Source organism: Colletotrichum fructicola, assembly GCF_000319635.2.
Source record: "Colletotrichum fructicola Nara gc5 chromosome Unknown KSG_Nara_v1_contig03, whole genome shotgun sequence".
NCBI classification, from domain to species: Eukaryota; Fungi; Ascomycota; class Sordariomycetes; order Glomerellales; family Glomerellaceae; genus Colletotrichum; species Colletotrichum fructicola.
In genome coordinates, this window is record NW_027094053.1 from 1,387,106 (window position 1) to 1,408,947 (window position 21,842).

The 21,842-nt window shown below is 52.4% G+C and overlaps 8 protein-coding genes across 8 annotated transcripts; 6 read left to right on the forward strand and 2 right to left on the reverse strand.

The window, feature by feature from the left end:
• Positions 1-963: 963 nt before the first annotated feature.
• CGGC5_v005175 (uncharacterized protein) lies at positions 964-1,618 on the forward strand (the record flags this gene model as incomplete). The annotated part of the gene is made up of 2 exons (XM_066151407.1): positions 964-1,164; positions 1,421-1,618. 2 exons carry the CDS (start codon positions 964-966, stop codon positions 1,616-1,618), a joined length of 399 nt encoding a protein of 132 aa, XP_066008976.1.
• Positions 1,619-1,941: 323 nt separating this feature from the next.
• Positions 1,942-3,573, forward strand: CGGC5_v005176 (uncharacterized protein; the record flags this gene model as incomplete). The annotated part of the gene is made up of 3 exons (XM_032032928.2): positions 1,942-1,983; positions 2,032-2,252; positions 2,301-3,573. The coding sequence occupies 3 exons, from the start codon at positions 1,942-1,944 to the stop codon at positions 3,571-3,573; spliced, it is 1,536 nt and encodes a 511-aa protein (XP_031893038.2).
• Positions 3,574-7,529: 3,956 nt separating this feature from the next.
• Positions 7,530-8,552, reverse strand: CGGC5_v005177 (uncharacterized protein; the record flags this gene model as incomplete). The annotated part of the gene is made up of 3 exons (XM_066151408.1): positions 7,530-7,541; positions 7,592-8,291; positions 8,359-8,552. The coding sequence occupies 3 exons, from the start codon at positions 8,550-8,552 to the stop codon at positions 7,530-7,532; spliced, it is 906 nt and encodes a 301-aa protein (XP_066008977.1).
• Positions 8,553-10,129: 1,577 nt separating this feature from the next.
• On the forward strand, positions 10,130-10,617 carry CGGC5_v005178 (uncharacterized protein; the record flags this gene model as incomplete). The annotated part of the gene is made up of 3 exons (XM_032032950.1): positions 10,130-10,459; positions 10,546-10,566; positions 10,615-10,617. The coding sequence occupies 3 exons, from the start codon at positions 10,130-10,132 to the stop codon at positions 10,615-10,617; spliced, it is 354 nt and encodes a 117-aa protein (XP_031893040.1).
• A 736-nt stretch (positions 10,618-11,353) lies between these two features.
• Positions 11,354-12,065, forward strand: CGGC5_v005179 (uncharacterized protein; the record flags this gene model as incomplete). The annotated part of the gene is made up of 5 exons (XM_032032961.1): positions 11,354-11,410; positions 11,462-11,580; positions 11,628-11,854; positions 11,913-11,952; positions 12,011-12,065. The coding sequence occupies 5 exons, from the start codon at positions 11,354-11,356 to the stop codon at positions 12,063-12,065; spliced, it is 498 nt and encodes a 165-aa protein (XP_031893039.1).
• A 2,042-nt stretch (positions 12,066-14,107) lies between these two features.
• CGGC5_v005180 (uncharacterized protein) lies at positions 14,108-14,857 on the forward strand (the record flags this gene model as incomplete). The annotated part of the gene is made up of 1 exon (XM_032032972.1): positions 14,108-14,857. One exon carries the CDS (start codon positions 14,108-14,110, stop codon positions 14,855-14,857), a length of 750 nt encoding a protein of 249 aa, XP_031893042.1.
• A 1,028-nt stretch (positions 14,858-15,885) lies between these two features.
• Positions 15,886-19,052, reverse strand: CGGC5_v005181 (uncharacterized protein; the record flags this gene model as incomplete). Its single annotated transcript, XM_032032983.1, has 5 exons — positions 15,886-16,150; positions 16,200-16,464; positions 16,515-17,032; positions 17,095-18,615; positions 18,874-19,052. The coding sequence occupies 5 exons, from the start codon at positions 19,050-19,052 to the stop codon at positions 15,886-15,888; spliced, it is 2,748 nt and encodes a 915-aa protein (XP_031893041.1).
• Positions 19,053-19,966: 914 nt separating this feature from the next.
• On the forward strand, positions 19,967-21,637 carry CGGC5_v005182 (putative DNA primase large subunit; the record flags this gene model as incomplete). The annotated part of the gene is made up of 4 exons (XM_032032995.1): positions 19,967-20,156; positions 20,204-20,748; positions 20,796-21,403; positions 21,475-21,637. The coding sequence occupies 4 exons, from the start codon at positions 19,967-19,969 to the stop codon at positions 21,635-21,637; spliced, it is 1,506 nt and encodes a 501-aa protein (XP_031893405.1).
• Between the last annotated feature and the right edge of the window lie 205 nt (positions 21,638-21,842).

A 21,842-nucleotide genomic window follows, 5' to 3' on the forward strand; every position in this document is an offset into this window, starting at 1 on the left:
GCAGCTTTCACCACACGGGGGAATTTGGCGACCGCCGACCAATACCAGCGCAACGGCGGAAAGTGGTCTTCGTTGAGTGTCGGAGAAGAGCCCTACCAAAACGACCTGGTGTGCTTGCTGCTGTCTGCCTTTTCGCATATCGAGCTACTGACGGCTCCCTGATCCCCATATCTCTCTTCCTCCGTGGACGCAGACCGCAGGAGAGACAACTTTGCCTGCCGTCCGCCGCCTGTTTTGACCCGTCCAGTCCAGCCCAGCCCAGGTCCTGCCGCCTTTCTTCCAGTGGTTTTGTTCCTGTCCTTGTCCTAATCCGACGTGTCAAGCCAGAGCAGCCAGAGCCTGACCTTTCCCGACCAGCGCCAGTCCAACCGTCTCAGGCCCTTCACTCACTCTTTAATCTTTTCGAACCCATCGGTTACCACACTGGACCATGACGCTTTCTCTTCTGCCGCTCTATTTTTAACTTGGCAGCTAGAGACCCAGAGAGACCTTCTCTTTTATGTGGCGACGATCATGGGCACTTTTGTTTGGTCTCCTCCCACGCTCTCGTCTTTCATTTGAAGGTCCAGTGGCACCCCCTCCAACCGCACGGCAATTGATGCTTGCCTTGCCACAGGCAACGCGCTGGGCTTCTTGGATGAATCGCATTCGACGACACGAGGCACCTGTCCTACCGAGGAGCTTTGACTCGTCCGAGTCTTGAACTCATCAGCCCGCAGTCCGGTCCTCTGCTCCATCGGAGGACGGGACGCGGCCGAGATGTTCAATCATTCTGGGGACAGGCCCCGCGGTGCTCCCTCAGGTTCAGGATATGGGGGCAGTCAACACGGCCTCACTCTCAATACCTCTGGCCAACAATGGCCAAGGTTTGGCATGCCGCAAGGCATGGCCGGCTCTTCTTCGACATGTCCGCCTCCGCAGCAACAGCATCAGCAACAGTCACAGAGGGATTTCTCGTCGACCATGGAATGGACTTCACCGGGCGCGCAGCAGACGCGCTTCAACATGGGCTCCTCGATGAGCCACGCACCTCAGCAGGAACAGCAGGAACAGCAGAACGATGGCATGGAGCTTGACGAACTTAGCCCGGCCGGGCCTGGTGTCTCGAACTTAATCGCTCGTTTTGAGGGGATTCGCGCCGCACCGCCTAGCAGTAGCAAGGTCGTGAGTCCGATGGGTTCTGTGGCAAGCCCGACAGTCACGAGCCCTTCATCGGCACATTTTGGCAGCATGAACGGCAGCATGCATAGCTCAACAAACATGAGTTCTTCTGGCATGAGTAGAATCACAAGTCCTGTCGTCAACAGCCCAGCAACGCCCAATTATTTTCGTGCCCCGGAGTCATTTCGTCCACCAGTGCCACGAAGTACCAAGCCTGTGTTGGGTCGCGCACCGTCTAACATTCCATTATTCACGCCAGACCAACAATTCGGTGATGGGAACAATCGTCCAGGTCCTTCCAACTCCGCCGCGCAACCTCAACTACAACCTCAACCTCGACAGCAAATTCAACATCAACAGCAGCTGCATTTGCAGTCGCAACCTCAGTCTCAACCTGCCCCTCAACCACCCGCTCAACCTCAGCCAGTCGTTTTCAGCTCACGGCAGAACAACCTGACTTCAACAGCGAACGCATTCAGCTCACAGCAGAACAACCTGACTTCATCGTCAAATACATTTACCTCACAGTCAAGCGACTTTGACTCGTTAAATCCGTTCGGCTCACAACAGAGCAATTTTAATTCAACACAAAATGCCTTTAGTCCACCGCAAAATACATTCAGCCCTCCTCCGAATGCTCTGAATGCCTTCAGTCCGCCCCCTCAACCTTTCAGTCCAGGCCCATTCAGCCCGGCACCCACACCGTTCAGCCCGGCGACATCAAGCTTCAGCCCAGCACCCACGCCCGCCCCGAGCTTTGTGCCCCCGACCCCGAGTGGAATGCAGACACCATTCGGCCCTCCACCTCCCACGTCGTTCCGGGTATGTGCCAACACGGCAGCCAAAAGCTTATTTTCTAACGTCGTGCAGGGCCAAGCTCGACAACCAAGCGTCGCACCCAGTGTTGCCCCCAGTGTCGCGCCTACACCGAAGCCTTCGACGGGCGCCGGTAGTCGACCATCTCGCGAGCAGGTGCCTGCCGAGGCATGGGAATCATTTAAACTAACCATCAAACAACTGTACTTGGAAGAAAGACGGCCTCTGAAGGAAGTCATGCAAATCATGGCTGACCAGTATGGCTTCCAGGCAACGTACGTCAGTCGGCTTCTATATGTTGAAACCCATGCTCACAATCACAGGCCCAAGATGTACAAGACACGGTTTTCGCAATGGGGATTTGTCAAGAACAACACCGAGGACGAGGTCAAAAGACTTTTATCGATGAAATTTCAGCGCGACGCCGAGGGCAAGGTATCCGAATTCGTACGCAACGGCAGAGTGGTCAACCTGGGCACGTATCTCAAGCGCAAGGGAGTGACGGAGTACGATCTTGTCGATTTCGAAACGCCTGCTCAACTTCCGTCGTACGTGCGATGTCGTACCCCGACACCGCCGCCCGCTCCGGGTTATCTGCAGTCACCAGATCTAGTCAGAGCGCAGGAGACAGTTGTTGCGAACATGAGGAAGGCCTTCTTGCACTGTCGCCAGTTCGAGGTCGAGACGGATCGGCAGATTGGATGGACGTCGATCATGCTTTGGGGCGCCGGATCGAGCGACATGTTTACTGACGCGAACAAGAAATTCGAGATGGGCGAGCACGATGCCGGCGGACACTTGCTGATGAGGGCATTCAAGCGCTTAGAGATGGACCTCAAGCAACTGTCGCCACAGGGTATCAAGGAGTTACTCCTTGGTATGGTGCACCGTGACGCCGGCATGATGACTGCACTTTGCAAGTACCTCGCGGCCTATTCGACGACCAACTTTGAGCGATCTCATCCCCTCCGACAGACGTTCTCAACTCTTTACGAAGTCCAGCAGAAGCACGGCCCGATCACGCTTTCCGAACTCATTTGGGGTTGTATCCCAACCATTGCCGAAGAACTCGAAGCTATCTATGGCAGACGCCACCCCTACGTGGCCCGCACATGGATCGACCTTGCCATCTTTTACAACCACGCCAACCCCGAAAGACTCGAAAAGCTTCTCGCCGAGCTTCAACCGATGCGTCGGCAAATAGCTGGACGATACGGACAGGGTAGCGCGGAAGACCTGTCTCTTCGATACGCTGTGGTGCAGTTGTTGCAAGCAGCGTGGCCTAACGGCGATACGACTCGACTAGAGGCATTGGATCTGTGGAACACGATGAAGGACGCCGGCCTCGTCTTCCCGGTTCGCGGCGCGGAGCACAACACATTCTGCTTTCATAGTCCGTTGAAGGTTGATCCATGGGACAGACGATGCAGAGACCGATATGACGTTGGTGTGCAATTTTTTCAGCAACATTGCGGCATCAAAGTATTGCCGTATTTCGAGGAGGACATGCATTACACGGAGCACGCTCCCGATTCGCATTCCGCCTTGGCAGCAGCCTTGGGGCACATGGCCCCCTCCAAGTTCTCGCTCATCTAATGGCGTCTACCATGCAACTATTATTTTCCCATTTCGAAGGCGATAAAACGAGCGACACATATACCCCCGACGAGTCACGGACAAGTGGCATTTTATTTTATTTTTATATTTTCATTTTATTAATACGACAAGAGATGCTACGATGCGACGGCCGCAAAAAAAGCAACCGCCACTTCGACAGGCGCAGGCGATTACCCGGGTTGTCAGGATGGGATCAATGATACCTCAAGAAGCGGGCGAGAAGGGATTGGAAATGTTTGGAGTATTTGGGTCAGGGCATAACGTCATGAATGCGTATCATGGCCGGCGTCTGGGGTTTTCCGATTCCAACACAGCAGCGAGCACACGCATTTCTGGAATGACATTGTACAATAGCATCGATCAGCGAAGGAGGAAGATGACGCGATACCACGATACGAGAGAGGGGGAAGGGATGAGATGAGCGGAGAGAGATGAAACGACCAAATTTTGGAAAAGACGATATTCCCCCGACATGAAGGACCAAATGGTGATGCCGACAGGTTTTGGCGATGAAGTGAGATTGAAAGACCGAGGATGATGTGGGGAGGATGAGCAACGCCAAACCGAATCTGACGCGATAAGAAACCAACCAACCGAACCGAGTGCCCTGATCAGGCTGATCTGCACACCTTCAGGCCCGGACACGGAGGTGAGGGGAACATTTCCGATTGCCCTGTCCGCGGCGCGATAAGGGGATTCCCACTCTACCCAAGCATTTCCTCTCGTCTATTTCGTCTATTCGTATGGGCTACTCCGGACGGTCCCTGGGCCGTATGCATGCAGCAACCAGCAACATGCAGATGCAGTGGAAGGGTGGTGGGTTTTCAGTTGATGCCACGACTGAACGGTACCACGTTCAGCTGCTTATGTTCCTTGGCTTTCCTTCGCCTGGCTCTTGGCTTTGGGATGTCAGGTCGCTTTCGGTTTCTCGGTCTTTCAGCGCCATATTTTGCGAGTAACAGTTCTCGTCAAGGCTTCTTGACAACATCATCAGAAGCTCATGACGGCGGTATTGTCGGAAAAGTCAACTATCCCGACTCAATGCTGTCTTTTCCGCCAATTCGGTCGCCAAGGCGGGGAACGGGAGTGCCGTCGGCTCAAGTTGGAGCGCGAAACTGGGCCCCTTTGCAGGGCATCGCTGCCAAAAAAATGCTGATGGAGGGGTTCAGCCCCGGCGCGCGCCTTTCTCTCTCTCCACTGAGGGGTCCATGTTGACGGAGTTGAGCAGAGTCTAGACACCACCTCCAGTGCTAGGAAACAAAACAATGGAAACTGATCAATTCCCAGCCTGCCGACCGGAAATCCCGGGCACAGCCGGGGCTCGGTGTTGCCTCTCAAGTCGACGTGCGCTTCCAACATTGACGTTGAAATGCTAACAATTGTCCTCCTTCCTCTTTGTCTCTTCTCTCCCACGCGCTCCCCACGCTCGACGACCAGTTCCTGTTACGCATTGAATTGCGCTGATTCGCGACCGCCTCGCATGGCAGGGGTGTCACAGCACGAGCCAAAATAAAAATGAAAAATAGCAGCTGGCGTGAGATGCGCCCGGGATGACGAGATGCAAGCAAGGCAACATGGGCGAAATCGCGACTCGCGAGTTGGCGCACATGTTTGGTACCGAGATGTTCAGCGTTGTTCTGTCATTTCGGGGATCGAGCCTTTTCCTTCGCACCACTTTTTTTAGAGGGTTATCCCCGTCCATATTGATCCCTTTTTTTCTCACTCGTCTCTGATTCTCTATCTTATCTTTTGACATCTAGACCTCGGCCAAATCGTCTTTTTTCCCTCCTCTTCGTCTATCTGTCTGTGCACATGTGACATGGGTCACTCACGAGGGTTCATCCAGGCTCTGACAGATACCTTCACTGCAAAAAACGATCGTGCGCTGATTGATATGAGGTGAATGTCAAACTTTCTCTCCCAAAGCCCGCGGAAATTCCTGATTCCTCCAACCACTCTGAGACCATCCTAATTGAAAACTATCCATAACTCTAAAGCTCCCTTCACCCAGTCAGGATCTAACGGAACCATCTCCGTGGGCAAATCGCACGTCCATTCCCCCTGATTCCTGACTCTCGACTGCCGGCGAAACGTCTGAAATTTTGCGTACTATGGAGTGAGTGGCCAAGCACCTAGCACCCAGACATCGGCTGCTTCCGAGGGAGTTTCGCCCGCCGGCAACCACCGGCGGCGGGCTGGGTCGCGCTTGGCGTTGCTAGCTGGGCTGAGTTAGCGACGTGTGACTTGTGAGTAATGACTTGTGTGTGTGCGTCGTCCTGGGAGATCGATCGGCTTGGGCTGGACCTTTACTTCAACTGGCAAAGGGGGCATTGATCTGCGGGCGGTTTTGGCGGTTTAATTACTGATTGAGCGAGAATTGCTACGGCGTTTGCCGGTGATTCGGGGTGGTGGTGGTGGCTTGTTTTCGGGCTGAGAGGCGGCGTGGCACGGGTGGGATGCCGATGTAGGGACGAGGCCTGTCCGAGGGGTTTGGTGTGGTTGAACGTCCCGGGAGGATGGGTCATCGCGATTACTGCCGCTATCCAGCATCTTTCGAAGAACTGACTCTAGGGCCTTGACTTGTGACTTGCTTATCCGTGCCAGGACGGGGCTGGACTGTCCTCATACTCGGGATGCGATTTTTGCTAAGTGGGTGAACATGCGTGACAGCAAGGATATTAAAACCGATAACCGTAATATAATGTAATTCCGACCAATGCATTTATTCCTCTGTCCGCTTCGCTAGAATTACTTGCCCGGATATCAAAGCTTCATGACATGGCCAAGGGATCAGCATCCAGGTTCTGGTATGTGATGCTAGTGTCCTGGTCATCGATGTATGCGGCCTGAGACACCGGTGCCGGCCGGCACAAGGCCATATATCACAGCATCAGCGAGTTTATCAATGTTTTCAGGTTGCGACTCTACTTTCTTAAGCTCATTCAGGCCATGATTTGATTTTGATATTGGGGCATGAGTTTCATTACAAGCTTAATCCCCTGTGATCTCTTCGCTTTTGGGCAAATCTATTTGCTGCAATAGCATCGAACTTTCTTTGCGTATAATGTATTTCAGCTTGAAAGTGCTGGCTTCGCTCGTCGTCACAAGGCATAGATGACTAACGCAGATAAGATCACACACGCTACTATTCGACGAAATTTCATGAAAGATTCCCTACTTGCTAAGCCACAGTCCAAAGCGCGTCACGATATTCTCTTTCTTCTTCTCGGCCTTTGGGGTCGTGGATGGGAGGCTGGCCGTCTCCGCATTCGACTGATTATCCTCGTCATCGCTTGACTCAGATGCGGAAGAGCTCTGCGAACTCTCAATGAGGTCGCGTCCTCTTCTCTTTTTTTTCGACGTGCGTTTGCGGTTCCGTTCCACACTCCGTACACCAGGCTTTGATGGAGATGGTGCCGATGTTGGACTTCGAAGTGATTGAGGGTCTGCAGAAATGTGCAAGGGATATGGAGGGGCTGGAATCTGGGAGCCCCAACGCTTACCAGCAAGCATTCCATCGTTGTTTGGTAAAAGAGAACTCAGAGAATCCGGGTCTTCCTCCTTATGACGGGAACTTCGCGTAGGAGGCGGTACCGAAGATGGCCGAGAAGGGTCTTCGGTGTACGTCATCGGTATGTCCCCAGTTGAAACTTCGTGTCGAGGTATTACAGGCCGCCGTGGAGTCTTCAAGGGAGGACGCGTTGGACGCGGAAAGCTATGGTCCACATCTTGAGCTTGCTGTCGAGAAGCAGATGCAGGGCCTTTTGTCCATGTGTCCAGGGCCACATTTTCATTTCAATAGCCTCCCCCGGTCTGATCGCCGAATCCCACAGCATTGGGAGAATTATCCGCCCATCTGACCCTATCAGGTCATAATGGCCTTCTTGAACATGTGGCCCTATAACATCAACGTGAAGAAAGGCTTGTTTTACCACTTATTCCATATCCTAATCGTTTGATTTTAGCCCACGAACACTGCAAAGTGTGGGTTACTTACTCTCCAGCGTCTCACCTCGTGATACGGGAGGGTGAATTTCCTTCCAACAGCATCTTTGAATTCAATCAACTCGTCTCCTTTCTTGTGTCGATGTTCATGATAAGTCGGCGTTTGTTGTGCATGTTTATATGCATTCCTGGCTCTCTGCTGTTGAGAAATGGGCTCTTGTGCCCTTGCATCTTCCGGTTTGCCACTTTCGGCTTCTTGTACTCCGAGATCTTTCGCAATAGATCCCTGAATCTCGTCGTTAGAAAGCTCAGTCCATTCAGCAAGTAACTCATCGACAACCCTTCGCGGGTCTATCGGCTTTTGCGTCACCCTCAAAGATAAATCGCCGACCCATCCATGGCCTGTGTAGGAAGATGACGGACATGCTTCATCATCTTCTTCCTTGACGGCACCATGCTCATGCTCATATTCTCCCTCCGCGCGACATTCTGCGTAAGCAGAGAAAACGACGGCATAAAGCCAACCCGCCGTGTCTCGCGTGGCGTCTCTCCACAGCATTAGTTGATCTTGTCCATAGTCTTCGTTGGCTCCTTCGTCATCGGCGACATCTGGTCCTGACCGTGAAGTCACCAACTCTGTTTCCTTAAGTTCTCTTAATGACTGGTAGGATGCTTGTACCACATTCTCTGTCTGTTGGATTTTCAAAGCTCTCTCGGTCACACCAGTATCGTCAGTACTGCTCCGTTTCGAGCTGCGCCGGGTTGTTAGCAATGAGATTTTCTTTTTCTCCTCTGCGAATGAATGTAGAAGATCCGTACCTAATTGTCAACTTGATCTGGACTGCAAGCGTCATCGTGTGGAGGATCATGTTGATGGCGTTCTTGTGAGCTTCAATCTGGTGAAGCAATTCTACGCTCATCGATCGTCTGAACACCCATTTCAATCGGCCCACGCCCCCATTGATATCCATCAGCCTCTCAATCTCGCCATGAATCGTATCGATCCGTCTCATAGCGGATCGAATACGTCCAATCAACTTTCGTCGGAATAATGACAGACCGTCTTTCAAGACGCGTTTGAGTTCGCTGAGTATGACAGAGAGATCAGTAATGCCCCCGGCAATGTCTGCAATCTCCTTTGGTGCTCCACGAACTGTGGATATTATTTCGTATATCATTTTTGAGAGTGATGCTCCCGCCTGAGGGACGCCAGCGATGCTTGCGATAACTGATAAGGGGTCCATCTTTGCAGCAATTTTCGATGGGACCAAAATCGGGAAGTATGGTCGAGGTGAGTTTTTGTACTAGGTATTCTGGGAGACAATGGCGGTCTGGTCTGAGTCCGAGCTGTTCTCGCTGGTAGGCGGATAAATAAGTAATCAGTCTCGGGAAGCTTGCTATGGTAGTAGCAAGCTGCGAGTCGGACTTGTCACACGTGAATCGGCTGGTACGTCTGACGAGGTTGCAGCAAACACGCGTCTATATGTGAAACAACCTAAGCCCATGGTCGATGCAAATGCCACGATCTCTTTTTGTGTCTGTACGGTATCACATTTGATTTAAACTGTGATACCTTACACATATGTGCCTTAATTTGAAAGGCATTTATATCTATAGATCCAGGATTAGACAGGCTGCGCGACAAATATTATAACGATGATGTTTAAAAGCAGAAAAATCTTAACGTCTGTAAGTTTAAATAAGCATGAGTACTGTCTTTCTAAGAGCTCGACTAAATGACAAAAAGGGCAGCGATAGAGACTTTCACAGCACTCGTCTATGTTAATCGCAGCAAAAATTGCGCCGAGGGGGAATCGAACCCCCGGCTCCCCGACGCTGCTTGATGGCAACGGAGAATTTTACCACTAAACCATCGGCGCTTTGATGATTTTTTGTCGCTGTGGACATGGTGGGTGACGACGCTTGCGGCAATCATGTTGTCGAGCGTTGCGTGGATCGCTGTGGGGATGGTTTGAGGGTTCAGATTCACGTTGTCGTAGAGACTTCGCCCTCCTTCATGTCAACGGTGGCCCAAGTTGTTCTTCCAACTGTCTGTCAAACTTTCCGCAAAGTCTTCTAACCGAAAATAAAAGCACACAATCGAGTCGCGTGTTTTCAAGGCTCGTGGGCTTCCAGGGGCTGGGCTAGTGAGATACATGCTTAACCGGGGATTGTCAAGCTGTTCTGCCATTGGCCTGATACTTGCGACCTTTTGGGAGTGTGTTGTCACTGTGAACAGGAAAGCAGCCAATTGCAATTGTCCTCCAGACTCTTCACGCAGATAATCATGTGGGCTTTTCAAGCAGGCTGTGCGCAGACTGTGCGCAGGTTGCGGCAGGCAATGACGGCGAGGCGATTCTCTCGGCTGATATGCATAATGGCGTCGCCCAAAATTTACCCCTCACGGACATCCCACTCCCATGTTTCTTCTCGTCTATGCTTCACACTCCAAAGGCCGACTTCTTCTGGCTGGCGTCACTGCTCGTCCGAAGAAGACGGCGTTGATCGCGTCCTCCACTCGCCAATCGCAGTCATCGAATACGAGATATAGCATACGGCGGATTTAGTCATCGTAACCCATAAATGGACCATGGATCCCTTCTCGGCAGCTACCGGCGTAGCTGGCCTCATATCCTTGGGTATCGAGGTTTGCAAAGGCCTGAACGCGTACTGTCGAGATTATCAAAGCAGAGACAGTGACATCCTCGCCCTCAGTCAACATGCCAAAAGTTTGGAGGATTTCCTACGGTTGATCGAAGGCCGTATGAAGGGAAACTTCCAGGTCGATCAATCTCTAGCAACGACTTTCGAGGATTGTCATGCCACATGCAACATGTGTCTGCAGGACTTCGCAGCGCTCAACACCAAGTATGCTCGTCCGAAAGCTGTTTCTGGATACAGAAAGCAGGGCAAGGCATTTGTACGACAACTACAGTTTCCGTTTCATAAACACAAGTTCGATGGTCTCAAATCCCAGATGCTCGAATTTCAAAATGCTCTCTCTAGCTGCTTGCTTTTGCTAAACTAGTAAGTCTCCCCATAGAATAGGGATGGCGTCATCCTAACAATCCATAGTGATCGCACGACGGAAGTTCTTCATACCACAGTCTCTGAGGCTGCCAAAATATCTTCTGCTATCGTCTTACAGGGGCAAAGAACAACAGACCAAATATCCCTTTTGCTACCCCAGATAGACAAGAGCATAGACGATAGATTGAGCCGACTGGAAGAACTGGTTTTAGCACGCTCCAACAAAGCACCACAGACCACCCAGTTTCATGTCCAAGGAGAAGGGAAAACGATTCCTATAGACGATCGGCAAGATTTGAACACCAGTGGCAATTTATTTGATCCCGGCCGACAGTCCACCGAAAGCCCCTCATCTAGTGTTGATATTGCTACGGAACCGTACCCCCAGAGATATCAGCAGCTTGAAGAAAGAAATACGCCATTGCTTTCGAATTTTGTTTGCACATGCAAACACGCCCCTAAATGTCAACCTGGTTATCGAAGCCCCGAAATACTAGAACACAAAGAAGTGTGCCCTGCTGCCTTTCTTAACAAGAGAAGACGAACGATATCTGGCGAGATCAGGATTTTCAGCACTCTTCTTCGTTGGAAAGTCAGCGTCCGCTATTCTCGGTTTTTCCTGGAAGATCTCCAGGTGCAGTCCAATTTAACTGTGACAGCTATTCATGACAATAGCCCTGCATTCAAGCTCATAAACTCCTTGGATGAATTTAATCGTCAAATGACAGAAGATGAGGTGGAAGCGAAATTGTCGATTATTACCAGAGGCTTGCGTCAATTGTTCATGGATCACAAAGCCTGGCCAACGGACATAACGAGGACAGACGAAAACATTATCCACGTAAGTTACATATGATATCGATTTGAACAGGCTCTGTTGACCAGACACCAGCGAGCTTGCGCTGTGTTTTCGTCGAAAAAATGGCCTGATAACACGCATCACCTCTTTGTCCAGCTGTTAGCAGCTTTGGTGTCGATGGGTGTTCCCATTAATGGAGATGGCCGTTACGGGTAAGTAAGAGATATGATAAAAAGATTACTAGCTGACTTCTCAAAAGTACCCCGCTACGGTGGTTCTTGTATTATCACGAGCTCAATGGATCAGATTTGAGCATACCGAAGAGAACGGATGGCTACCTTGATCACATTCAGCCATACAGCTTCATCGCTCGAGAATTGATACTTCAACGCGCCATTTATTCAGAGAAACTGGAAATCTATCCACTTCCATGGGCCTCGTGGGCCCTGTCAGCCCTCTTACCTCATCTTGGAGACGCCCTTCATGGTGTGTACACGGCATCTTTTCCTGGCCAACTGAAAACTTCTTGCTAATGTACTAGAAGGATTCGATTACGGACCATTATCATCGGCTTTAATTCGAAGGTCAGAGGTCGATGTTCGCCGGCTACTTTGCCAGTCAGTCGATCATGTTTCTGAAAAGGGGCACCATGAACAAACGCCGTTACATGTCTCTGTGTACTGGCCTAAAGGCTTGAAAATACTGTTCGAATTGGCAAATGATGCGTGCGCCTCAATTATTGATGCGACAGACTCAACGGGTTATACGCCGCTGCAATGCGCCATTTATTGGCCCCAAGCCGAGTCCGTGGCCATGTTGCTGGAAAAGAACGCGACAGCTGATCTTGAGGACATGTCGACCTATACAACTTATGACGAGGCCTCCTATGGGCATTACAAGCTCCATGATAAGGAAGTTTGCAAGGTTCTGGTAGCGGCTCTTGTAGACCGCAGAACAAAGATGCTGCAATATGCCCTTGAACACCTCCCCGAATCAGAAGTGGCTCGTTTCGACCTGAGGAACATGTCATTCTTGAAAGAGACCGCATTCGAAGTTGGCGAGTCATTGAAGTCTTGCACCGCCTGGGTTCCGGCAGATTTCGTAAAGGTTAGGCCTGGGTCCGTTTACCATTCGCCCTTTATGACCTATATCTTAGCAGAGGCCATGTTCCAGGCTGGCTTCCATAACACTGATTCAAGTTGGAATGGATGTACACCTCTCATGATGCAGAACTACAACGATCTTGCAGACTTTTTAAGAATTTTTAGTTGGTTTCGCCAAAAACAAGCGAACTTCCTCGCGATTATTCCAGCTGGTTTACTTTCACGATCAGGAAGCCCCCTTCCAGGACCACTTCAATTCCGCGCAATACATCGTGTTGCGAGCATGCTGGGGTATGGAACGGCGTGCATGTCGAAAAGTGACGACAACCAGTACTCTCAAATTCGGCGTCAGTATCTTTGTCTGTTGCGGAAGATATTTTTAGAATCATGTCGAGATCCATGTCAATGCTACTGTGCGCCGGAGGGCTGCGACTCAATCTCCTTGCTTGCGAAGGCGTGGTCTAGACTACTCCGTGATCGTCTTCGAATGTTCTCCGACGGTCGCTACCAACCTCAAGTTAGCAACCAATCCGAGGACTTAGGCATGATGCTTGGCATAATTTCCGAGGAGCAAGATGATGTTAGGGCCGGATTCGTCCGAGTTTGTACCTTCGATCGTCTGGAAATGCGTCATACTTGTTGTACACACGACTTAGACTTTCATGACATTGACACACTAGAGCCGCGTATCAAACTCATGGATTATACGGAGGCCGAAGAAATACGAGATGAGGACCGATATTTGGCGGAGACTTTGGAAGATCTCATGGTTGAATTCAAGCCAAGGCTGAGTGACAGGACGCAGTCCTTTCGTGTCTTCGGGGATTACTGGAATAAGCGAATGGATGAAGTGAACAAGGGGAAAGATTCGATATCATTGGAGGAAGCTGAGGAATGTGCCGACATTGGTGTTTATCTCAAGGCGCAATGAAAGTTTGCTTCCTTATTAGTTGAAGGAATGATTCGGCCAGGGACCGTTTCATATCTACCATATGCCTCTTGAAGAAATGTCCCAGTTCTATGTGTGTACTCGCACAAGTAGTGGCTGCCTATCACGTCGCCATTGAACAGCATAGCTATTCAAAAAGAATCAGGGTTATAGACGATGATCTGCGTTGCGGACGACACTTATTTTCATCTTGAAAATATGCTATCTAGTCTCACATTCTGCACAATGTATACCCTTTTCCCCTTTTTCTGTCTTTTCAATTGCCGGCGTCAATTTTGAAAAGGGATCGGTTCGTCCATAATTAACTCTAACATTTGCAACGGAATTATACGCTCTTCTGTTCGTCATGCCAGCGCATACCGGATTGTTCCTAATCACAATGTGCCTACTGGCGTGGAATCTTCAAGTATTGATAGCCAATGATTGTTATATCCGAAGTCCTCGGCTTGCGATCTAACAGACCTGGTTGACCGAGATTGTTACATGGCTCAAGCTTCGAATCGTAACATTACCGCCGGTGAAGGTTTACCGGTGGGATGAACTCTTTCAAACCCCCTTGCAACAACTACAACAGATTAAAGTTCACGGAGTTCATCACATTGATGCCCACCCCAACTCCCTCGCCCCTCACCTCCTTTTCCCAACTCAACCCAACTTCAACCCCAACATTACCAAACGTCGTTCACGATGGTCGCCCTGACTCTCACCCTCCTCCTCGCGACCCTCGCCGCGGCCGCGCCAGGGAAACTCGGCATCGTTGTCGCCCGCTTCAAAGAACCCCTCGACCCCTGGGCGCCGCATTCCAACCTCACCACAATCTACGCCAAAGGCAACGTCCCGCAGGAAAACGACACAATCCAGCACTCCTCCTTCCGCTCCTACGTCCCGCTCCCCAACATCGGCCGCGAAGGCCATACGCACCTCTTCCACATCGCCACAAACTACGACACCCTCGACGACGTCATGGTCTTCACCCAGGCGGACCCGTTCGACCTGCTCGCGCCCGCCGCCACGACCCCGGACCAGATGATCGAGAAGGCGCTGCAGGTCCCCGCCGACGACGTCACGCCCTTCAACCCGACTTTGTTTCATGACGTCGCGGACTGGACCAAGATCGACTGGAACAGTTCCAAGCAGGCGCTCTGGATCACGCAGAGCCAGAAGAAGACGCTGGCGCTGGCGCCGTACACGCCCGGGCAGTTCTGGACTAGGGTGGTCGGCAGCCGGCACCCGCCTGCGATCCGGGCGATGCACGGCGGCACGTTTGCCGTGAGGCGGGAGACGATTCAAAGGCTTCCGAGGGTTGTTTATCAGAAAGCGCTGGATGAGTTTGAGAAGGCGAACTCGAGCAACCCTGAGATCGGATTCTTCATGGAGAGGATGTGGGCGCCGATATTTTCGGACAAGTACAGGTTGGCGGCGGTCGAAAACCCGTGAGGGTGCATCTAGTGCTGGGCAGCGATGGAAAAAGAGACGTTGATAAAAAAGTAGAGGCAAAAACTTGCGCGAGAAGATCGAATAGAGAACGCATTAGCAACAAAAACCAAAAGAAACTCCTCGACGGGGAATTGAACCCCGGTCCCCGGCGTTTAGTACAATGACAAGCCGATATCCTCACCACTAGACTATCGAGGATTTGCTGATGGAAGAGGACCAAAGTTTGCATGTCATCAACCTCGCGCGCAAAAGTGGGGCGACAAGTCTACCGAATGTCCACAAACACCAACGCGCAGTTCAAGCCGAATAGCCCCCCTATTTTTCCTACGCTACAGCAACTACTTTTCCTATCTTTACTACTATTGTTTGCATTAAATTTACTATTTTTATTACTGCTATTATTACTACTATTATTACTACTATCATTACTACTATCGTTGTCGTCTATCATCGTCATCATCTGCCGTCGTCCTCTACCGTCGTCCTCTATTGTCGTCCTCTGTTGTCGTCATCTGTTATCGTCATCTATTGTTGTCCTCTGTTATCTTCCTCTGTCGTCGTCCTCTGTCGTCGTCCTCTGTCATTATCTATCGTCGTCCTCTGATGTCGTCCTCTGCTGTTGTCTTCTGTCGTCGTCCTCTGTCGTCGTCCTCTGTCGTCGTCCTTTTTCGTCGTCTATTGTTGTCGTCGTCTATTGTTGTCGTCGTCTATTGTCGTCGTAGTCTACCGTCGTCGTCGTCGTCTATCGTCATCTTCTATCGTCGTCGTCTATCGTCGTCCTCTGTCGTCGTCCTTGTCAAAGTTACCCGGCACACAGGACATCTAGTCGTTTAGACACAGGAAAATCTAGCGGTCTCAAGCCGAAAAGGCATAAGTCGTAGGCGCCTTTCAATTGTATTCATTTAAGTTCATTAAGTGCTTCAAGCCTCAGAAGAAAACCAATCGTTCCCCTCGTGGACGCACAGTCTTTGCTGCCTGCCAAATGACAATCGCTCCACCCCAACGCCGATGCAGAACCCATCCCGGTATTACTCCGCTTGCCTGAACCGGCACCGCTCTCTCTCATGGGTATCTCTGTACCATTTTGTAGTCAATTGTTTCGTGCAAGGAAAGTTCCTACACTGATAGGGCTGTCTCTTCTCGCGCGTGAACGCACACCCCTCGCGGATGTGCTTGTTGCGGTTGCTGACGCTGGAAAACGTCTTGGTGCACTGCGGCGTCGGGCACGGCAGCCTACCACCCCGTGTCATGTGGTCGCGCGACGACTGCCTGGAGGCTGTGGAGGCGATGCTACTGCAGAGACGGTTAGCATTGTTCGGTTCGGTTGACCATGAGAACATACCTGATGCTGGATGACGAGACGTTGCGGCGCATGCCTAGCGTGTTCAAAGAAGAGAAGCTGCTGTTCGGGGTGATGCCGGCTTCTGACCCGTATGCAGGTGATGGTGGAACGATGGATGGGGTGGCCGATTGAAAAGGGTCTGGCTTGGGTGTGACCAGGACATTGTGCATCGCGAGGTACTCTGCCAGCAGGGTATATGAACGGGCGTATCCGGGAAGGGTCCCGGAGATGGTTTGGAGAATGCGAGTTGTCGAGCCGTGAAGACCTACGATGTTGTTAGCACTGTGGCTATCAAGGAAATTGAGTTTCGCTCACCGATCACCAAAGAGAGAACGACAGAGAATGCGACCGAGGCCAACAGCATCATGGTCGAGGACAGCGCATCTTCCCAGCTATTCGGGAGTGCAGGCGGCGTTCTTGACCCCACTCTCGCCATTTCCTCAAAGCGGTCCATGTGGAGGAAGTCTGCCCACATGAAGTCGTCTTGTTGCGTCGATGAGGTCGAATGAGCTGCAGACCGCGGTGGAGACCGACCTGGGATGGCCTGGCCTTGGGCGACCCCTTGCCGGCTCTCGTGAGTCTCAAACGCCCTTTGAATGGCGGCAAGTCTACTTCCAGAAGCGGAGCTTCGCGATGGGGCAGCTTCCCTCCGTCTCTCAAGCGCCAGAAGGCCTTGGACGAGTCCTTGGAAGTGGTGTAGGTTGCCGAGATCAAGGCCGCATGATGGCTCGTCTGCTGGAATGAACTCCCACATTTCGTGTGCAACCTCGTCGAACGGTATACAAGACGAGATGGGCAGAACTGAGCGCCATTTACTAATGTCGTTGCAGAATCTACATTTATATCAGCGTCTGTCACTTTAAGGTATTAGCTTTGCCCAGCATTGCCAACGTACTGGTTGAAGATGGCCCCGTCATTCTTGAAAAAGGTAAGGCAAATGGCATTTCCCACCAACAGCGAGTCGACAACCTCGCCCAAGGCCGATGGCGGGCTGTCTTGCATGAGGCCACGGAAGACACTGATGCCACGATACCAAACGCCGTCGCCATCCATGTACTCGTCTTCCAAGTCTTTCAATTCATCGTAAGTCGAGCGGTTACATACGTCCCGTAGCTTGGAGCACAATTCGTGCATGCTCGTGACGAGATCGCGACCAAGCAAGTGTCTCTGACGTCGCGAGCCTTTGAGCTGCACGGGGTCGTTCCGTAGATTCGACATCGGTCGCCGGAGGGGCCTTTCGGTTGATGTTGACATGCTTCGGTTGACCAACGGGTACGGCGAGAGGGCCTCGTCCCCAGAAGGGAACCCCGCGGCGGACTCAACGGCGTCTGGCTTGCTCACCGTGAACCCAGCATAATGGTCCATGAGGCTGAGCTCCGCAAACGAGTTGACAGTATCCTCCGGTAGGAGTTCTGCTGGCGGGTTAGTGACACCGGATGACAAGAGAATCTGCATGATCTCCGTGTCGTCGTTGAAAAGCGCAATCGCAGCAGCCTCTTGCGCACCATCGGCCATGATGTTGTGGCTCAGAATCAAGCGCACCATGTCGGCTTGGCCCCAGAAGGCAGCAGCCGAAAGGGGAGTGAGAACAACACCGCTGCCAGCCTCTTCGCCCTGGTAGACACCCAAGAAAGTGGCCCCTTGTTGGAGGAGTCCGCCGACGTGCTCTGAATGACCGAGCCGGATTGCTACATGCAGGGCGTCGTGGGTTATGTCCGCGAGACATGGCCCTTGTTGGCTGTCGCGTTTGTCCTTGGTCCGTGACGCGAGATCCAGAACGTAGCGGTAGATATCTAGACGGCCACAGTCTAGTAGCTTAAGCAGCAGGTCTGGACTCGTCTGCCATTCAATCTCGCCGGAGCGCACGACTGGCTCGCACAGCTCATGCAATGATGCGAGGTCACCGGCAAGGGCGATTTCGGTGAATCGAGCACTCAGGCCTTCGAGATAGTCGTCGGTGACTATGTCGGGTATGAGTCCGAGAGAAAAGCAGGAGTCTAGGTCATCCAGGCCGGCGTCGACGCTCCTCTGGTGCATATCATGAAGCTGGTTGATAGTTAACAGCCCTTGTGACGGGTGGAGTTGAACACCAACACCGGCATAGAGGGCCCTGTCCAAGAGCAGATCTCGGATGAGAAGGCGTAGCTCGATAGTGGTGGGGTGGTTTGGCGAGATGGACTCGAGGTGCTGCAAATGAGACTTGAGGGTGTTATAGTTGGCCAAGAGGGAAGCAAAGTCGAAAGGGGATGGGATGGCGATGGCGAGAGACTGCAAGAGAGACAGACTGTGGACGTCGAGCTCTATGGTCTTGGCCGGCCGAGACTTGGAGAGAGTGAAGGCCGGTTGAGGGCATGGGGAGGAGTGGAGAGGCAGGTAGATGCCTGAGCCGGGTGAGACGGCTTGGAAGATTTCGCCGCTGTTGCCAAGCTGTCAGTTTGTGGCTGGGATGCCGCGCCGTCGAGTCGGACTGCGCTTCGGTGACGCTGCAACGGCGGAAGATGTTGGAGGTGAGGTCTCAACCCCGGCACTTGCAGATCCCAAACCAGTTTGAATGTAGGTGTAACAGGCCATCTTCTGCTATTCTAATCCGCTCAATGTGTGCATGACACATCCAAAAAGAGTTGCGGGAATCAAATCCTCCGAGACCGCAAGTTATGAATAGCTATTTGCGTACCTTTCAAATACTTCATTGTAAGCGAAACAGGGAACGTCATCAATGAAGTCGTGGGTTCGTCGAGGGGCACTCCCTCCTGTCCCGTTTATAGGCCACGATAGAGCACTTGAGTGAGATTTGAGGTTCTCATCAATGTCGGCAAGACGCAGGTTGAGGCCGAGAGATGACAGGGAAGCCATCTCGAAAGCCTAAGGCGGCATTGGTGTCTAGAACGGGGTTCCAAGGATGATAACGGTAAGGTTTACGTCAAATTAGTGGACGAAGGATGAGTGCATATCACAAAGCGATAGAACAGGATCAGGTTCGGTGCCGTGAATTGTGTGTGAAGAAGCCGGAAGACGGGGTTGAAAAAGGCTGCCTGGAGCGGTCCGGCGCTGATGCTGACGAAAGGGGTCCCCGGAGGTGTGGTGGGGCCACAAGATTTAGGAATCGGCGGGCAGGTCACGCGGGGCACCGGCTTAGCGGTCTGGGGCTCTGGTTGGGCTGTCTGGGGATCGCTCGGTATGCACTGGGAGAGAAACGTGATGTCCTGCATATTCGCGACGAAAGGGAACGATCGATGGCTAGTTGCTGGCGGAACTATACGAGATCGTTCCGGATGAAGCAGCTGGATTCTCGGGATGGGCGCTCTTGGTTGCCTGGAGTTTAAGCATGTTCACACCGAGATTAGGAACACTGATGGAGCGTGTCGGCATGCATCTCTGTTCAGGTGATTGTTTGATGCGGAGATCCAACGATCTGATTTGGTTTGTTTACTATGGCATTGGGGGTTTCATGAAAAGAGAATGACCTCTAAAGATATGGTAGGGAGAGGGAAACAGGATGATATTCACATGGAAAGAAACGGCTGCAACACCGGTTCATCTGGAGGAGCAGATACGTAGCGATATGCTGACTCATCTTGAGTGCACGTCTCCACCATTGAATTCGGCCCGCTCCCATTGGCCGACGCCTCTTAATTGAATTGTCCCCACGACGCGCTCGACGCGTCCCCTGCGACGCCGACACCCCAGCCAGACGCAACATTTCTCTCCTCACCACCACCAGAACCCGTCGTCATCCTCGCCAACGCACATGCCCAGATAACCTCAAGATGTTGAAACAAGACTACAACCGGATCGACCCTAAGCGGCGCAATGTCCTCGACCATCGCAAGAAGCAGTTCGCGTCGCCCACGTACAAGGAGGCCGAGTACCCCCACCGCCTTAACTTCTATGCCGATGCGCCCACGGCAGACATCACCCTTGAGCAGTTTGAACAATGGGCCATTGACCGCCTAAGGAGTGCGTCCTGTGCTTGACCGATCCATACCGCCTGCTGACATGTCCAGTCCTCGCCGAGCTCGAAGCCTGCGCCTTTCGCAACAAGTCTCCCCAAGAAGTCGCGAACCACATGAAGCCGCTGCTCGACAAGTACCTTCCCCTCGAATCGAACATGTCACACTCGCCGAAGCTCTTCTCCCAACGCCAAAAAGACCACTACAGCCACTTTATTCTCCGCCTGGCCTTCTCGAGGACAGAAGACCTCCGCCGCCGCTTCGTACGTGTAGAGACCATGCTCTTCCGCCTGCGGCTAAACAGCGACGACCTGAGGGAGCGTACTGCCTTCGTCAAGAGTCTGAGTCTCGACTGGTGGGAGACTGTCACGGAAGAGGAGAAGACAATGTACGCTCAAGAGCTGAAGTCCATGTCACGCACACGAGGCGCCAACGCCATGGAGGACGACGACTGGTTCAAGGTCGACTGGGACCGTGTACCGGAACTCGTGGAGCAGCGCAAGGTGTTTTTGAAGAAGGGCAAGGCATTCGTACCTGGGAGGGAACAGGCCAGCATGGTCGTTGGCGAATTCGTCTCCAGGTTGGAGAGGCAGCTTGAGGTATGCATCACCGACATCAAGAGGGAGGCAAAGACTAACGTCAACAGCTCACGGCCCGCGCCCTGCCCCGTCTCGACGAGGACGACCGCCTCACCCCGATCCTTGACCACCTCTCCAAGAACTTCATCACCCCCGACAGCTCCTACAGCTCCAACACGGGAGCCCCTGTCGGCGCCGAGATCACCGCCCGCAACATCGACAACCTCGCCCAACATTTCCCGGCCTGCATGTCCCACCTGCACCGTTCGCTCCGCCGCGATGCCCACCTTAAACATTACGGCCGTCTGCAATACACCCTGTTCCTCAAGGGCATCGGCCTGAACCTCGAGGAGTGCCTGGTCTTCTGGCGCCAGGGCTTCCGCAACATCACCGACGACACTTTCAACAAGGAATACCGTTACAACGTGCGCCACGTCTACGGCGACGTCGGAGGCGACTCGAACCGCCGCGGCGGCGGTTACAGCCCATTCAGCTGCCAAAAGATTCTGACCGAACACCCTCCCGGCCCAGGCGAGGCCCACGGCTGCCCCTACCGCCACTTTAACCTCGAGAACCTCACGACGCTGGTACAAGCCATGGGCGTGAGCGACCGGGCCACTTTGAACGGAGTCAAGGAGGATAAAGAAAATCAAAAGTTTCACATGGCGTGTAATCGGTATGTGTCTACCCTCAGCCAGCCCTACGGCTGGTCAGCCGCTCCATTCACTCTGACTAACACACCCCTAGCGTGTTCGAGCACCTGCACAAGCAGGAACTCAAAAAGGCAAAAGACGAGGGCGTCTTCACTTCTGCACAACTCGAGACCATTGTGCACCCTAACGAATACTTTAAGCGCAGCTACCTGCTCAAGAACCTCGATAAGCAGGCGGACGTCAAGATGGAGGAGTGAACAGAGTAAGGCATGCAGGGCAAGGGTCACGAGACGGCTCAGAATGCCAGAAGCTCCTGGTTTCTCAAGCTTTGATGAAGCTTTGATTAAGCTCTGTCTGGCTCCGTGGGGGAGGAACGGCAGGCTTGCATTTGGGCCTGACTAATGAAGGGTAGCTTGATGAAAGGGCGGGTTCCACGACGGTCTGGACCTTTTTGGGAGGCGT